Here is a 19,367-nt window from a genome sequence, read left to right on the forward strand (position 1 = left end):
TTGGGTCATTTAGATCTTTAAAAGGAACTTCGTCAAAATGGGTCCAAACTGTTGAGGTCTTCTTACGCTTCTTCTGGACCCTTTTGTTCATCATCAGATTCGTATTAACAGAAGGATCTTCTATTGTATTTATTTCAACCACATCATCATTGAATACAACCGAATCTTCGTTAATCACCTACATACATAATCGTTAGTAAGTTAGTTAAAGATAAGTTCGAGGCTTCAAGTAAGAATCAAACCAGATTTAGTAATGTTACCACAAAACTAGAATTAAGTAAGCATTAATTCTTTGTCATTCATCAAACACATTGTTTGTTGTCATTAATTAAGTAAGCACATCTTGCACTACCAACCTCTTTTGCTTTTCTCATACATCTATATTATTAAAATATGATGAGTTTTTGGGGTTGAATATAAAATAAGAGTAACTATTACATATATATTCTAGTATATAACTTCATTTATAGTAGATGTAGTTATGTATGCTTTTGCTGGTAAGTAAGTATATTTGTGATTGTGTAAAAGTAAGAGACAGAAAATGGAAGAATATATTGAAAGCTACTTTGGCCTGATCGAGCTAACATCATTATCTATTGAACTTCAACTCTGTTTCAATATATTGATGAAACTACAACTACAAATGAGAATCTACATAAGTTGATTGGGTCGTAGCATAAACCTAATTACTCATGATGACTATGTTACTTAACAGAATTTGAAGCCCAAACCCCCTCTATGCCTGTGTTGCATTTCAATCGCTCTTCAGGCCATTGTGCAGAACATGATGAGTTCTTGGTGTCCAGCAACCACATGTTGGCATGATGTCTCAAAGGAATCGGATTTGTAGGGTTATATTGCGCAGATAATTTTAACTACAATATCTAAATCTTAGAAGTGGCAATTGTCTCTCAGAAACACAAGAAATGGCTAAAATTTCTAAAGTTTCCAATGTAACAAGCTTTTCATTTTGTAGATCTCATAGATTTAACCCTAATGACCTTTTTTATTTTATTTTTTTTATCTGATTTAATAAAATATGTGATTTAAAAATTACGTACAGTTTAGACACATCAATTTAATAGACTGGCTTAAAAGAAGGTTTGAAAAAAAAAAAAAACAAAATCATGTGCAAACAACACACTGTGCAAACCGCAAGCAACAACCATCTACCAAGCAAATCCCACAAAATCATGTGCAAACAACACACTGTGCAAACAAGAACCATCTACCAAGCAAATCTCAAAAAATCATGTGCAAACAACACTTTGTCCAAACAACAATCATCTACTAAGCAAATCCCACAAAATCAAAGCATGAGACTTGAGAGAGTAAGAGACTAAAGAGAGAGATACATACCGGATGCGACATCGAGGGAAGAGAGAGAGCGGCAGTGAAGGAGCGGCGGTGGCGTGGCCTGGGGCATGGGTCGTGGCTGCGTGAGGACTGAGGAGTGGAGGAGCGGCAAGAGAGAGAGAGGGACAGTGGAGGAGCGATGGTGGCGTGGCATGGACGTGGGCCGTGGTTGCGTGAGGACTGAGGAGTGAGGCCAAGAGGGTCTGGAGGATTCTGGATCTGGAGGAGACGACAGTATGCATTTTTCACTTTTTCCTTTAGGCTAAAAGTTAAAAAATAATAATAATAAATAAATAAATAAACGCGTCTGGCGGGTCACCCACAGGTCGACCCATGACACGACCCACCGGGCACTCATTAACAAGTCGACCCGTTTATGATCCAAACCTGTTTAATGTAAACCTAAACTCTCTAATTTTGTGTCGTGTTCGTGTCGGGTTGTCGAGTTGTGTCAAAATTGCCTGCCCTAGCAAAAACTATCTCTTCCCATTACTACTACTCCAACTTATTGTGAAATTTGAAGTTACAAAAGGTAATAAATTTTTTTAGGTACGGAAATAATGTATTTTATTTTGAAATTTGAATGCTTATTTTTGCACTTGATTACAAAAGTCTTGTACCAATGAGTCAATGACAATCAGACTTAGCCCTCAAATGTCAAAATAGAAAAACAAACAATATATCAACAAAACAGAAACTTAGGGTTAGGGTTACGACACTTAAATCTATAAACAAAACAGAGCAAACCGAAACGTTTTCTCCAGTCCTACATTTTCTTGGAAACCATACAAAGTAAACCAAAAAACAAAAGAGATCTATTAACAAAAGAAAACCATGAGAGGCGAGGCCACGAGAGCATAGAGCGGCAGAGCCACAGAGACGAGGCAGCGAGGCGCGAGAGCATAGAGGCGATTCGAAGTCGAGAGTGTCTGAGAAAGTGAGAAGGGCAGCAGTCGGCAAAGCAAAGAAATTTAGGTTTAGGGGTTTTTTTTTAGAGATGTATTTATAGCATCTCCTTAAAAATAAAAATAAAAATAAAAATCATTTCTTTTGTAAAATGATGAAACGACGTTGTTTTATTGGTCCTTATCGATTATATCGAAAATCGATTACCAAAATTTTCTAACTGATTACCAACCGATTACTACTGGTTGACGGTTAATTTTGGTTCGGTTGCAATTGGTAGACGAAAAAAGATAGACTTAACAGTAAAATAAAAATAAATACCTGCTCTTTTGTCATTTCCATAACTGGCTGTTTTACTCCATCCAAGGGTCGATAATCATCTTCCGGCAAAATTTCATTTACTCTTATGTAGTCAAGAGCATCATCAACCCAATAACACATGTTTTCAAGGTTCAGGTCTACAGGGCCATCGTTCAGACAACCATCAATGATGTGTTGGACAGAAGGCTTCCTAAGCTCTGCATTGATATCTTCAAGTTTATTAGCTGCTGCTTGACACTCAACAGCAACTAATGCCCAAAAATAGTTTTATATATATATATATATATTGAAAATGATAATATAATGTGAAAAAATGAATTCGGCTACAACACATATGCTGTTAAAAATGCAACAATCAAGATTTAATCAAAATCATTTTAAATGAAACTATGGTCAATAAAATGATTCAGACATCTTTGGTCAATAAAATGACAGAGTTTCATTTAAAATCATTTTGACTAAATCTTGAAGGTTGCTTTTTTAAGCCGAATCCTAAAGAGATAGAGTAGGCTTGCCATTGTCTTGATGATGGATATGTGGATCTAGGACTTGGATGCCTTGGTCTTGCCAATCAAACTATAATGATGGTAAGTAACAATTAGGAGGGTGAGAGTTTAAACTAATGGCGGAGTTAGATAATCATTATTGTAGGGGCCGAATTAAAAATAAGATAAACAACTCACCCCTAAGGCCAACTTTGAGCCTTAAATGAGTCTAGGTTTTCAATCTATACCATAAATACCACAAATTGAGTCAACAAATGGTAGAAAGGAGAGGCAACTATGGGCTAAAATGGTCTTGGGTTTTAAATAATATCACAAAGACAAAATTAGCTAACTTTAGGCTGAAATGAGGGTCAGTTGTGGCTTGAAATGTGCCTAGGATTTTAAACAGTACCACAAATGCCAAACAAAAATGGGCCAACAAAGGGACAAAAAATTAGCAACTTTGCCTCTCTCTTTTTCCTTGTTTTCCTTTTTTCTTTTTTTTCTTTTTTTTTTTTTTTTTTTCCCGGTTTCCTTTTTCTTCTTCATCTTCCTTTTTTTCTTTAACGAACGCATTGCATTTTCACCACATAAAACCAAACATTTTTTTCTTTTTCCTTTTTACATAAAATCAATAGTCGAAATAAGAATATGGTGATACCCTTGAATTAAAGGCAAGCCACCAAATACAAGGGTTTGTAGATTGACCTAATCAAATTTTCTGTTTCTAAAAGTAGCAAGAATAGATTCATCTACCTTGGAGATGGTTATGTCAATTATTGCCCAACTCTTAAGCTTGAGGAAAGCATTATGTGATGCCAAGGAAGAATTATCCATTGTGGAACTGTATATGTAGCAACCCAATGCTAATCAAGGCACACGTCCATGAATGGAGCACCATAGAGGAGAGTACAACCTTTGATTCTTTGCGATATAACCCCCAAGGTATGTTTTGATTTTTCAGTCAGAAACAAACAACTGCCTACTTCTTCCTTCAAACAAGGAAGGCTTGGTTGTGACGATGAGTACTTCATCGGTGAGACACAAAACCAGTGAATCAAAAGACCAAAGGGCGAAGCTTGCAGCGGAAAGAAAAATATAAATTTTCACATGTATATTTGGGATTGAACACTGGCGTTAGCTGGTGGCTTTGATAACATAAAAGAAAATAGAGAACTTCATAAATTAAAGACAAAGTATGGAATAATAAAATAGACACAAATTTTTTATGTGGTTTGGTTTATGACCTACGTCCACAGGATAAAGCCTTAAAGGCTACATTGTGCTCTTATTCAATTGATAAATTTAGAATACAAAGGGTTTCTATTTATACGGAAGTGGAGAGAATTTAAAATGGTATGAGAGATCAAATTAAATCAGATTTAAATATATTCAAATATGATTTGATTAAAATCAATGCTAAAATCAAATCTCATAATATCAAATCCGGTATTATATTCTAACATATCTCTCCTTTGCCATGCAACATAGGCATAGTTCATAACTTGAGCATCACCAATGGTGTTAGTGATAAGTTGGGAGGACAATCAGACCTTGGAGATCATTACCATGAAGGATGGGCTGAAATTGGGCAACGCATCCTATGTAGTTTGAATCATTAAGCTTGACACTAGGTAGTTGAGTGACACTAGGCAGTATGGAGGTGATATGATTGATTTTGGTTGATTGGTTGGAGTCTTAAGAAGAAGTGGCAGTTGAATCAACCATGGATGAGTGTTAGCTTTTGAAGGTCTCTCATACAATGAAAAGAGAAAAACAGACTATAGAAAAACTGTTTTGGCGCTTGATGCTAAGAACAAAGTTGTATATGTTTTTATAAGCAATACATCGCATAATATACATGGCAAGTTGAAATTGTGTATAGCTAAAATGGCAGGCTCTAATTTGTTCAGAGGAAAATAAGGGAAGCAATATTATCGGTTTACTATACATAAGGAATGCAAATATTTACTACAAGAAAACGTGCTAGCTGGAGGTCTAATTTGGTTTGTCAATATAATTTGATGAGTTGTGCATATCTTCATCTCTGTCAACGACATTCACTAAGGATGGTCATTGGATTGTGGCTGATTTTTCTTGATGTGAGATGCTCGTGATACTTCCTTGGCAATTGACCATAATATTCTTTACAAAATATGCTTCAATAACATTCCTTTGTGGGTCATCAAGTACTGCCTCCTAATTTGCATTCCATTGTAAACATCATTTATAAATGTTAGGCTCACAACATAAATTTATAAAAGGCATGAATGTAATAATGAGTTTATAACAAAATAATCATGTTTAGAAAAAGCATTTTAGTTATTTCATGAGTGATTACTTACCTTGAATGCTTCGATTCAACCTCAGATATACTAGAAGGTCTAACTTCCTGTTCTACAAATTCAAAATTTAATATTAGCCAACAAACTGAGCACAAACCCTAAAACACACATAAAAACTTGAAACACACTTAAGACACTCTTATTTGGGCGTTCTAGATTGTAGTGATCGATCATATCTCTACTGTGATTTATCACAACCCTCTGATGATTGATCAAGGCCCACTCCAAAACCCATTTTAGGTCTTCCTAAGCCCATAGCACTCAACCTAACCAAAACTACATGTACTAGAGAGTCCTAAAGCCTAAAACAACATGCAAAGAACACATCTATATATCACAAGTTCCACCTTAATACAAAACCATTAAATACGTTACTTCATTATCATTAAAGTCTAAAAAAATATAAATTATACAAAAATACTAGGTGTATGTGAATGTGTAAAACATTGATTCAAACTCATGCTCACATAATCAATCTACAAAACATAACTACACATAAAATCATAAATCATTTATTTTGAAAACAATACATAAAATCATGCATCCCATCTTTTGAAAACAACACATGAAATCATGAATAATTTATTTTGAATATGACTCAAATTAATCTACAACCACACTTTAAACAATCGAACAAGGTATTCAAACGAAAGTTAATGAAATAAAGATAGCGAAGGAATAAGGTTTTGGGTTATACCTCAAGAAAATGATGGAATGATGTAGGTTTCTTTCTTTAGAATGCAAGAAACCCTATAATTGGGTTATTCTCTTTCTCTCTCCCACTCATGTTTTCTCTCTATGTAGGCTGAGAAGTTGAAGAATGGCCTCTCCTAGGGGCTTTAGGCTTTTATAGAGAGTGTGAGTCGAGTTTATAGCATTTTGGACGCATAAAAATTGTTTACCAAATAGCAGTATCATGGTGATCGATCACCATCGTGAGTAATGATTGATCACCAATGTTTTTTTTTTTTTTGAGAAAATATAAAAAAGCCTCATAAACTACAAGCCGTTTGCAATATAGCTCCCAATGTTCAAAAGGTACTAAAGTAGCCCTCCAAACTATCAAAATGGATCAAAAAGACCACGTATTTTTTATATTCCTATAATACCCCCATTCTTTTAACAAATAAAATAATAAAATAATTGAAAAAAAACCCAAACAATTTTTTTTTTTTTTTAAAAAAACCAATGGCCGAATAAATACAAAAAAAACCAAAAAAAAAACTTTTTGGAATAAATAAATAATTAATCACTGTAGTTGGCCTAAATTACAAATTGCTTCATGTCGTATTAAAGTAAAATCAATTTGGTAGTTTGATGGCCTACTTTAGTACATTTTTTTTTTTTTTTTTTTTGAATATCTCAAGAACCGTACCTTTGATATTAGTTTAATACGACAAGAAACAATTTGTAATTTAAGCCAACTACAGTAACTAATTATTTATTCCAAAAAAAATTTCTTTTTGTTTTTATTCGCCCATTGGTTTTTTTGTTTTTTTTTTAATTGTTTGGTTTTTTTTTTAAAATTGTTTTTTTTTTTTTTTACAATTATTTTATTATTTTATTTGTTAAAAGAATAAGGGTATTATAGGAATATAAAAAAAATAAGTGGTCTTTTTGATAGATTTTGGTAGTTTGGGGGCTACTTTATTACATTTTGAACATTAGAGGCTATATTGCAAACGACTCGTAGTTTGGGGGGCTTTTTATATTTTTACCTTTTTTTTTTTTAATTTTTTTTTTAGAAAAATATAAAAAAGCCCCCCAAACTACCAACCATTTTCGATTTAGCCCCTTAATGTTTCAAAAGTGATAAAGTAGCCCCCAAATTAAGGGTGTAAACGAGCCGAGCTTGAACGAGCTTTCCTTGTTTGGGCTCGACTTGTTTAAATTTTACTCGAACTTGAGCTCGAGCCAAGCTTAAGGACGAGCCAAAAAAATCGAGTTCGAGCTGATAATAAATCGAGCCGAGCCAAGCCAGTTCATGAGCTGGCTCTTACATTTAATTTAATTTATTAATTTATTTTTTTATTATAAATTTAAATTTCAAGTACTCTTAAACGGCTCAAGAAACCAGCTTGTATATGAGCATTTGCTTAGTCTGGCTAGCGAAGTATGGAGCTCGAGTCAATACAACAAGGCACTTGGTTTCGAAGAGAAAGGATATGCATCATTTTATAATAAAATGATGCTATTAGAAAAAAAAAATCATCAATTTTTAATATTAATATGAGGAATTATGTGAATAACTACCAATTCGAGCCTTATACAGGCTGCTCACGAGCTTAGTTGAGTCGAATCGAGCTAGCTTCATTTAATATTCGAGCTAGGATTCGTGTTCACGAAACGCTTCATTTAATATTCGAGTCGAGCACGAGCCGAGCTTATGCGAGTCAAGTCCGAGCTTGCTCGCGAGACGCTTCGCTCACTTAACAGCCTTACCCAAAACTACCAAACTAATACATTTTGGCCACTCTATTAGTCAAAACCATCAGTTTGGAAGAAAATTGAAAAACGACATCGTTTTGTTGGGGGACTACTTTATCACTTTCTGAATATTAGGAGGCTAAAATGAAATGGCTGGTAGTTTGGGGGGCTTTTTTTTTTTTTTTTTTTTTTTTTTTTTTTTCATAAAAGGACATTGTAGTAACTTACCCATAACAAAACGACGTCATTTTGCAGTTTCCGTCCAAACTGACGGTCTTGACTAACGGAGTGGCCAAAATGCAATAGTTTAGTAGTTTGTGAGGCTACTTTATCACTTTTGGAACATTAGGGGGCCAAATCGAAAACAACTAGTAGTTTGAGGGGCTTTTTTATACTTTTTCCTCTTTTTTTTTTTTTTTTTTTTTTTTTTAATTTAATTTTTTTTTTTTTTTTTTTATAAAAAAGAATAAGAACATATAAGCGAATACAAATTAATTAATACACTTCGATTTAAAAAGCCAGATGTATTTTTTAAAGAGGATGTATATTTTAAAGAGCAATGCTATAAATTCAATTCTTATACAAATCTTTCACAACTGAATTGATGTGGAATGCTCATAAATGATAGGATCAACTTTTATTAAATAAAGCTTATAAATCCAATGATTCATGAGTACTCCACATTACTCCTGTTGTACATAAATTTCATATGAGTTGCGTTTACTCTTTATTATTTTTTATTAAGGAGAAAAAGAGGTTTACATATTAGGAAACAATTGTGAGAGACTTATGTTTGGACAAGCGCGTCTCATTGGAAAGAATCTCATACAAACACGTGTCGAATTAAAAAGACAACCAATTATAATTGCCTACTTAGGTAAACATAAATGAGCCGTGTCGGAGCTCTCCCAATTGACGTGGATCCGATTCGCCCGACCCGAGTATGTCGATATTTCCCGTAAAAAGGTGTCAGGGTCAATGAGACGCTTCTTTTCCCCTTCTTCGTTCTCAAGAAACAACCCCCGTCACACTCTTCGTTCCTAAGAAAAGAAAAAGAGACAGGAAAGAGAGGGAGGAAGAGAGAGGGTCAATGCGTGAGCCAGCGATGGGCTCGTCTTCCGCTGCGCTTCTTCTCATCTCTCTCTGTCTCTGCCTCTGCCTCTGCCTCGTTACCTCACGTGCCAGCGACAAGACCACCACTCTCAAAGGTATATTGTGTTTCCCATTTTTTTCCCTCGCTTTCCTTCAGAGTTCTGTGTTAGGTAAAATCCTGTTTGGTTGCCGAGAAAATCACGTTTGATGGGTTTTTGAATGGTTTGCGATCCGAGAAATGAAAGTTGCTTCCCGGCTGGGCATAGTAGTAAGCGTATGGCTTTGGTATGCACTCTGTTTTCTTGGTCGCCGATCGGACTGTTAGGGTTTGGTTGTTTCAGTTAGGTTTATGTCTTCGTATGCTTTAGGGTTTCTTGAATATTAGATTTTTTTTTGCTTTTGGTGCTTTCTAGGCGTGTCAGCATGTACATATTGATATGGGTATTTGATGTAATTATTGTGAAATAAATGAAAGATTTTGAATTAGATGGCCATTTGTATTCTTCATATTGCAAAGTGTGTGAGTTTGGTTTGTTGGTTCTCTATGACAGATCCTTTTAGTTGGAAGTTGCACAGTTCTAGCAATTGGATTATGCAATAAGTGCTTAGTGCTTGTCTTAGGGCATGCTTGCTTCGAAAATTGATGTTTTTGGGGCAAATCATTGTTTGGTAGTCTAAAAGATATATTTCTCAGATGTTTACTCAAGAGACATGATAAAGTTTCCCAATAAAATTCTCAACTGAAGTAACTGGCTCTTAAAACAAAATTCCACATACAGAGACACAAATTGTTTACGGCATCTTGATTCATATGCTGTTTGTATATTGTGTCGGGGAATTATGAAGAACGTGATTTATAGTTCTATTTTAGTTTGGTGGGTTTGTTGGTGTATTTGAAAATAATTTCACCATTTTAAAATTGCAGGTGTTGATCTTGAAAGCCCAGCTATAGTTGTCACTCCTTCCCCCGTTTCTGGCCTTTCAACTTCTAGTGGCTCTAAAGATGCTCTTCTGTGTGAGCGTGTTCAAGTTTCTGGTCTTTCAAGATTGAAACTTGGGAGTTATGCCAGTTCTTTTCGGATTACCATGTCTCCATCTGTAGAAATCCCAGAGAGATTACATAGCAAATTTCAAGTTTGTTTTCACAGGTAAGTTAAATGTCTCTCTCTCTCTCTTGCCCACGCACACACAATATGCAAAAATTTACTTTCAACCTTTGGTTTGGACTGTTGTGTCTAACTCCTGAAATACTTGCAGAAATGATTCACTTGGCTTATGTCAGTGTGAAAATGACGACTGGAAATCTTTTAAGGGGCTGTGGAGTTCGGTTATGTCACCTTATGAGGTTAGATATATTGATGTGAAGTTCATTGGTGAAGTATCTGGTTCTGTCACAGTAGCTGTTGAAGAAGGTTTGCCTTTGCCCGTTGTGCGTTTTCAGCCTAATTCCCTATCCCTTTCAAACATCTTTACTTTGATAGTAATCTTGATTTTTATGGTTCCTTTGCAGATTTCCAGCGATGGCGCCTTGTGTGTCTAGCATTGGGATTTGTTTTACTACTTTTGGCTCCAATTGTTAGCAGTTGGGTTCCTTTTTATTATAGCAGTTCAATGGTGATCGGGGTTTTTCTGGTCATTATAATCCTACTTTTTCAGGTATTTAATTATTGACTTTGACATCTTTCCTTACTAGAGTAATGAAAATGCTTTGTCAGTATATGAGCTCTTTCCTTTTATTTTTTAAAAAGGCATCAGACAACATACTATGGTGTTCTTAAAATCATTCTCTAACTTTAAAAACAATCACTATGATGTTACTGAAACTAGAGCTTTGTATGCTTAGACAGGAAGGAAATTTACAGAGCTACAAAATGGGTAATTCAAATTTTCAATGCTTGATCACCATATAAGGAAAAAAAATTATTATTTATTGTTTGACAATGTAGATGTCTAAAAACTTGTTTTATGTGACTTGAAAATTTTCCATATGTACTTTAAGTAGCTTGCTTGAGGGTAATAATTAACAATGAATTATCAATTGCCTTATTTTGTGTCTTTATCACTTCCTTAAATGTTATATAGGATATTATACAATAATGACTTATTTTCAGCAATCTATATCGTAAATGGGGGAACTAGAATGTGCATGAGCCTATATGAGGTTGTGACCAGAACGAAAAGTATCAATGGGCATTTTCAATTTAGATGGTGCAACAACCTAGGGAAAAGCACTAGTTACATTTGTGCTATCACTCCAAAAGGGCTAGTGAATTTGGAGCTTTCATAAAATTTATTATAAAACTCAGTTTCACTTAGTAAATAACTAATATGGGACTTAGCACCCATGAGCATTTCTTATAAACCATCTCTCCAATATGGGACCGAAGTGTTAACCCCCCCCCTCTTTCGAAAATGCTTGATCACCATATAAGGAAAAAAAATTATTATTTATTGTTTGACAATGTAGATGTCTAAAAACTTGTTTTATGTGACTTGAAAATTTTCCATATGTACTTTAAGTAGCTTGCTTTTGGGTAATAATTAACAATGAATTATCAATTGCCTTATTTTGTGTCTTTATCAGTTCCTTAAATGTTATATAGGATATTATACAATAATGACTTATTTTCAGCAATCTATATCGTAAATGGGGGAACTAGAATGTGCATGAGCCTATATGAGGTTGTGACTAGAACGAAAAGTATCAATGGGCATTTTCAATTTAGATGGTGCAACAACCTAAGGAAAAGCACTAGCTACATTTGTGCTATCACTCCAAAAGGGCTAGTGAATTTGGAGCTTTCATAAAATTTCTTATAAAACTCAGTTTCACTTAATATGGGACTTAGCACCCATGAGCATTTCTTATAAACCATCTTCCCAATATAGGACCAAAGTGTTACCAAACTTCCCCCACCCCCCCCCCCCCCCGCGTCTCCCCTCTCCCTCCCCTTTAAACCCCTGATGAGCCATGTCATGCGGTGCATATATTATTTAAATAATTATAGAAGGAATTCAGTAATAATATTCTATTCGTTGTAGATATATATCACCTTATGACTACTTATCAAAAAATAAATATATCACCTTATGACTGGCATTTGCTGATGAAGGAAATAGGAGTTGATTATTATTTGAGAATACAATTTATCATGTCTTGGAGGCCAAGGCTCCCTCGAAGTAGCCATTAAAGGTTATGGCTCTCTCGAACGAGTCGATCTATCCCGTCTATGTGTTGTTACTAGTTGGTTCGCATCAACTTCATGTAGTGCTCTAGTATCACATGATTTGGTGTTACTAGGTGGTTTTGATACCATTTATACCGACCCAAGGTAAAGCGCTAGCCACATATGCGATATCATCCAAAATGACTAGTCAATTTGGAACTTCTTTATAATTACTTATAAAGCCTAGTTTTACCTAGTAACTAAACAATGTGGGACTTAGTACTCATGACTGTCTTTATAAACCACTCACTCCATGCGGGCTACTCATCATCTTCCCAATATGGGATCGAGGTGTTACAACTTGGTTATAAACCCCTCGTTGGAAACTCAAAATTAAAATCCCAAATGAACAAAACTGGTGCTTACTAAAAAAAGACATTAGCCAGGTTTTCAAGTTTGCTTTACGGGTAAATGTGGATTGTCCATGACCCACTGTTGCTGGCTGGGCTTTAGGCATCTTGTTCTGTTTTGTATGCACCCCTGCACCCCACTAAATCTTATTAGCCAATTAGTGCAGCATTCAATCTGCTTATTCCTAGAACAATTATCACTGCTTTTCAAAAAAATTACAAAATTCAATTATATAGCTGACTTTCCTGATAAATAAGACATTCTATGAACTAGGATCTCTGCTGTTCTTTCTCTTTCAATACAATTTTCTATATCTGTTGAAAGAAAGAAAAAACGAAAAAGAAAAACAATTTTCTATTGTTTGTGATGTGTGTGTGTGCGCGCGCATGTATATATATATTTGTCTATGTTAACTGTATAGCTTGCAATTGTGTCATAATTTTCTTTAATCATGATGTAGGGAATGAAGTTATTGCCAACTGGTAGGAAAAATGTCTTCTATCTTACTGTATACGGATCAGTGGTGAGTTTACTTCACTTTGCTCGAAAGTAATTGACTATGTTTCATTTGATATGTATTGCGTAGTCTTACTGTCCATTTACTTTTACAGATTGGAACCGGATCTTTCCTTCTAAATTACTTTTCAATGATGGTTAATTCGATTCTTGTGAATTTTGGACTCGGTGAAGAGATGCACAATCCAGTAAGCTCTTTTCCTTAGTGTTCACCTCATTGGAAGTTGGCTTGTTAAATACTATGCCAATTAGGGCAAATGTACATGTTATATTTATTGTTACTCTGATATGTTGTTATTCTTTATTCAATCTTTTTCCCCCTACTTATATAAGAAAAGTAGATATCCACCCCCCTCCCCCTCTTTTGTCTAGATTATGCGGACTATAATTAAATTTACCAAAAGAAATCTATTTGAAAAAAGTGAATCTAATTGATGTGGCACAGTAGGAAAAAGTCAGATCTATCGTAGATCCGATCAGATCCAGCAAGATCATAGATCTTTGTCTGTCTCTCTCTGTGTCTGTGTGTGTCTGTTTCCATTTGCACTTGCAAGTATTATGTCTATGGTGTTGTATATACGAGGATAGAACCATACCAGTTCTTTAGTATTTTGGCATAAAGCCCTTTCTCTTAATTACTTCTGTGTTGAATAAAAGGGAAGAAGCTCGTCTACGTGTGATTCTTTTTCTGTAATGGCCTGTTATACAACTATTATGTTTTGTTATCATTTTAGGGATTTTCCAACTTTGAAGAAACACACCCACAAACATTTTGCCTTTCCTTGTTTTCTTCTTGCAGGTCTCTATATTTGTGCTAGTGGGAATAGTCATTGCTGGTGCTGCTTTAGGATACTGGATTGTGAGGAAATTTGTAATCTCAAAAGACGGAAGTGTGGATGTTGGTATAGCTCATTTTGTTAAATGGGCAATGCGCATCATTGGAACCACCTTTATTTTACAGGTGCTTTATCTTCATGTTGGCAACATAGTTGAAATTGAATTTAGAAAGATTTCATTTGCTTTATTTTGCTTGACTAATCAATGAATGTGAATACCATTGCATTGTTTCCTGTTTACATCTACTCTTCCAAATATGAGAAGTTCTAATGGCAGACATGCATGTCATTCTATCTATACATACAATGCTTCTATGGTCAGATAATTAACAAGCATGTTTGGAAAATGAGTTTTTACTAGTTTACTGTGAATTCTGTCATTCATGTACTTATATGATTGATATCTATTTGATACTTATCAAAAAAATGATTGATATCTATTTGATATGAATGAAATTTTTGTTTCAGATATGTTGTGTTACATATTCAATTTTGCCTTGGGGTTTGAAGAACAATTGGATACATCTGATAATTAGGCCATGTTGCGTTCGCATCTTCTTCTGGGCTTTAGATGAATTTGACAGTTAATGATACCAGTTACACCAACACTTATACCTGAGGCCATCTGACGTGGACTGATTCCCTAGGGAAGTTGCTTAACATCATCAGGCATAAGCATGGCTGCTACCTTTCCACTCTGAACATGCAAACGCATAAGGCCTGCTACCTGATTCTAATTAAAATAAATATCATTTTTGTGTAGCACTGAGATGATGCCATCATCTTCTAAGCTTTTTTTAAATACTTGATTTGCATGACTTAATTAAATTTTGGGCCCACTGATGATTGGATTGTTATTGATGCTTTTAGCCATTTTGTTATCGAGGTCAAACCTTTGTCTGCTTAAATGCCTAAGTTCTGATGTAATTGGTCTTATGTTTTCTCATTGTTTGTTATTCTGAAACTGCTGTTTTCCCTTAAATTTTTTGCTTTTATATTCTGTCAGAGCACTCTTGACACCCCTCTAGCACTGGCGACCTTGGTTTCTTGCTGGGCTATCTGCAATCTTATCTTTTCTCTGAAGTGGGCTGGTACAGCGTAAGTTGCATACAGGTTCCACTTCTAGTTTGTTTCACATTTATGTGGTGATGCATCTTACTAGAATTATGTTGTGTTCTGAGCATAATTCCTCTTGGATCTTTGATTCAGTGATTGAGCTTGTGAGATCTAAACCAAAAATGCGTAATTTTAACAAACCTGATAGTGTTTGGATGGAGAAGCCTACCCAGTCCTGAGCCTGTAAAGAATATACCCCAAACTCGTCCCAACCCAAACCTATTCTAGATACACTTAAGAGTGCTATAACTATTTAAATACCATTACAATTCATGATATTCTAACTGCCTAAAATTATCTAGTCAAAATTACTTTTAAGTTTATAGGGAAAATTACAACTATTAAATTCAAAAATATTACACACAAATTACCCTTAAATGTTAACCTCTGGTAAATGGATTGAATAGAATCTAAGCTGATGTCAGAAGTAGTAATAGTAAATGGCAATTGTGTACTACAAAAAAAAAAAAAAGTGTATGGCAATTGTGTCAATATGTTAAATGGTTGGATGGGGTAACATTTAGCATGTCAGGCCCTGCACTTCGCTTCTACCAACTGAAAAAATCTTTTTTTTTTTTTTTTTTTTTCTTCTTGCATGAAGATATATAACTTTCTGGGTGATTGGATGATTAAAAAATGTTTGTGACTTCCTTTCACCCACATTTGCATCTCTTATCTTGGAGCTTGATCTCATTACCATTTACGCTTGTTCATGATGTGCTATCGTATGAAGCAACATGCTTACTTTAGGAATCTAAGTTTAACTTTGACAAATTAAAGAATATAGCCAAAACTCAAAATTTAATGAGAACTAATGGATTTTTGTGAATAAGTAAGCTAGATTAGTTTATTATTTTTTTTTGGGAGCAAGCTTCCTTATGCAATTACTGTTGGGTAATTATACTATGGCTACTAAGTAGAAAAGTAGCAACAGTTGCACTTATAAGGGCAGAAATAATAAGGATTTACACATTTTAACAATTTTATTCAAAATTTTAAACCAATAGCAATTTATAATAATTTTTTTGAACTCACGGCTTCTTTCTTCTACACGCTTTTCACTTGGACAACAGCTTGGCTTGTCCCTTTAGTGATTAGCTATCTTGATTTTCTTGTTCTTTTCTCTTCTCCTAATTAGGTGTTTTTTCTTGCATACTTACTGTGTACTTAGGTTGTGCCCCTCTGCGCTTTTGAAATAAACATTATTTATCAAAAAAATAATAATTTTTTTCTAAGATCAGTGAATTCCATTTGATCTACTAAACAGAAGTTAATGTTTGAAGGTAACAAAATGTATTATATTTCCTAATTTATGGAAGATTAACATTCACTTCGAAACAAGAGGGAAATACGATGTAATTTTACAAACTTCTGGGGAGGTCGTCTTTGGATGCTCCAACAAATGTCAATAAGATGGATGAGTGGTGGCCATGACTAATGGTTATGGATTTTCTCTAAATGTTTGTATAATCATTATATATTTTTCTATAGCATTTGAAGGTTCAAAAGCATATATTAAGAGATCCGTGGGAATGGTAGCAAAGTGGGCTTCTTTATGGTGCAAAGAGATTTAAGATATAGGTCTCTGTGTAGTGTAGCAATTAGTGAAGGAGTGTTTAGCTCTCTCTTGAACAACCACATAGGGCCCCGTCTTTTCCATTTACTTTTTGTTATTTACTTTAGAAGTTCCCCATGATAATGGAGTACATGATCCATGTAGGCGTCAATCATATTCTGGGAGCGTGACTCCTTGGCTGAAGCAGGAGAGACAGACAACAGGAAAGCATAGTCGACCTGAATTCCTTAGCAGGTCAAGCCCTCAAGGGAAGATGTGGAGTAGTCCATCGAAGCAGTCTGCTTGGTCCAACTCTCCCGTTAGAGGTATTACTCTTTGTTGCTGGCCTTTCTTGTTTTTCATGTTTCTTGATACTTAATAAGCTTCAATTGCTTAGGTTGTGGGATATGAGAGTTCTCAATACATATAGATAGAAATACTGGGGATATATGTTCTATTTAACAGAAGCTATTTCTATTTAGAAACCATTGCTTAACTATGTGCATTTTCTGATATGTCCAGTATTCAACTATGAGGTTAACACATGTATTTGGTCGTTATCTTTTCCAATAGATTTCTACTCGGCCCTTGCTAGTGTTATGTCATTGAAGTCTTGGTAGTATTTTATTGTGTTTGAATATCAAATGGTCCTTGGTTGTTTTAACAGAATTTTCTGTGATGGCATGAAATGTGATAAATTAATTGCCGATATAGCAAAAATGCATTGCAATGATTTCATTTTTTTTTTTTCTTTCTTGTTCTTTTTTTAATACTAGGTTTGAATTTACATCCAAAAAACCAAAAACCATGCTATATTTAAAAAATGTAGCATGGAGACTTAAATATAGAGAGAAAACAGTGGATAGGTTGATGTAGATGTCCTTGGTGGCAATGCCTTCAGTGGAGGAAGGGTTGGTGGTGGGGATGGCCTTTTCTGGTGGAGATGCCACTTCAAGCGGCTTGGATTCATTGAATGGGGATTGGATCAGGAAATGGATGAAGATGGACAACTCTTTTCTTTTATTTTTATTTATTTATTTAATTTTTATCCATGGTGTGGTTGTTGTTGAACCATGGAATAAGGCTTCTTTGCAGATTGGTGATAGGATTCCTTACAGATTGATTTCCAGGGCCATGGTTGCTTCTTTTGGTTCCTTTAGGGCCAGAGATGATCGCTGTTTCCTTCAACCCCCACCTTTTTTCTGATTCTAATTGCTCCAAGGCCAGCATACCTGTGATTTTTTGTTTTTTTGTTTTTGTTTTCTGTTTTTTAATTTCTTCAGAAAGATGATGAATAGAATGACTTGCTCTTTTAGGTCAGGGTTTTGCAATTTTTTTTTTTTTTTTTTTGGGATTTCTCGAATGGAATTTTGAATAAGATTTGGGGACTATTTAGGACGAGAAGGATGTGGACTGAGAGCAGATGGGGCTCGTGCATCATTAGCCTCCCTCAATTAGTTAAATCTGATGTTTAAACATTAACATGTCAACAGAGATAAGAAAAGAAAGAGGAAAGCAAGGCATCAGAAAGTTGGTGATTTCTGTCAAGTCTTCGAGCGATGCCCATCTGCATTAAGGATGACCTTGAAAGATTTTATAAACTCTAGTGATCTCTTAGAAACTTTAGTGAGTAAAAGCTTATTTGATTTCTTTCATTTTTATCTTAAGAGGTTTTCCAAACTTTTGGTCGCTTGTTAAATCTTACTGCAGGAACTCTTTTTTTTTTTTTTCTGAGAAACTTCTGAAAAGCCTGCCATCTTGCATATGATCATCAAGGTGTTGCAGATTAAATGAAAGGAGAAAGAAGTGAACATTTTGGGTTACATTCTTTTTTGTTTCTAAGAGGAGCAAATGTTGAAGTTTTTCTGTGTCTGGGATTTCCCCTTTTGTTCTCGCATGTGCTTCAGTTCAGTGATTTTATGTGGTAGCTCAATCTTCTGTTGGCATTTTAAATATGCTTAGCATGTATATCAATCTTCTTTGAAGCTGCCATTTCTTGTCAATCCTCCATTATGATATTTTTATCTGTTGCAGGTGTAACATTGCCATCGCCATCGCCATCTTTTGGAGGAAAGAATGAGCAAGAATACTATTCAACCTTCCACAATGTGCGGAACCGAAAGAAGTTTACAAAGAAAGAGTGGGATGATTTCACACGGGAATCAACCCGACAAGCCATTACTGAATGGGCAACATCCCCTGAATTCGCTGATTGGATGATCGATAATGCTGACCGAGTACAACTCCTTCCAAGTGAGTGTTCAGACGAATCCATGGGAAGTGAAGATTCTACAAATGAGAATGTTGTAGGGAGCCGAGGGCCGTTCAGGTTTTTAAACTGGTAGTATTGAGGATGAAACCAAGCAAGTATGCACTTTTTGCAGTTGGCGTAGGAGATATGTAAGTGGTAGGTGACTGGAGTAGAAGATGTTTTTTTTTTACCAATCGGTGATACTCCCTTCAAGTAACATGTAGGATTAGAAGAAATTAGGTTCAGATTTAGGTATATGTAACCATTTACCAGCTGCTGTTACCACTTGTGTTTTTTTTTTTTTCTTTCCTGTATCCAATATACGCTCTACTGATAACATTAAAACAGCTGTAACTACTTAACTGCATTCTTGTAGTAATTTTGTAGTGGGGATGGCCTTTCTTCAGCCCCTTCAACTCTCTCTCTCTCTCCGTCGCCCTTTTTTATTTTTATTTTTTATTTTTTATTCTCCTTGAACTCATGTGCCGATACCTTCTAACTTCATGCCTTACATAAATGAGTAATTTTAGAAGTCATTCTTATGTTCCTCTTGTGTAACTTTAAGAATGAGGTGGCTTTTAAA

General features: G+C 35.0%; 1 protein-coding gene across 1 annotated transcript; it reads left to right on the forward strand.

Annotated features, from left to right (window-relative positions):
* The first annotated feature begins 8,832 nt into the window (after positions 1-8,832).
* Positions 8,833-19,203, forward strand: LOC132191996 (guanosine-3',5'-bis (diphosphate) 3'-pyrophosphohydrolase, putative (DUF2215)). The gene is made up of 10 exons (XM_059607167.2): positions 8,833-9,048; positions 9,858-10,080; positions 10,190-10,344; positions 10,443-10,588; positions 12,971-13,033; positions 13,122-13,214; positions 13,826-13,987; positions 14,869-14,960; positions 16,699-16,859; positions 18,568-19,203. The coding sequence occupies exons 1-10, from the start codon at positions 8,931-8,933 to the stop codon at positions 18,876-18,878; spliced, it is 1,524 nt and encodes a 507-aa protein (XP_059463150.2). The 5' UTR covers positions 8,833-8,930; the 3' UTR covers positions 18,879-19,203.
* Positions 19,204-19,367: the final 164 nt, after the last annotated feature.

The sequence above is a fragment of the Corylus avellana genome, chromosome 10 (genome assembly GCF_965113065.1).
Source record: "Corylus avellana chromosome 10, dhCorAvel1.hap1.2, whole genome shotgun sequence".
NCBI lineage: Eukaryota > Viridiplantae > Streptophyta > Magnoliopsida > Fagales > Betulaceae > Corylus > Corylus avellana.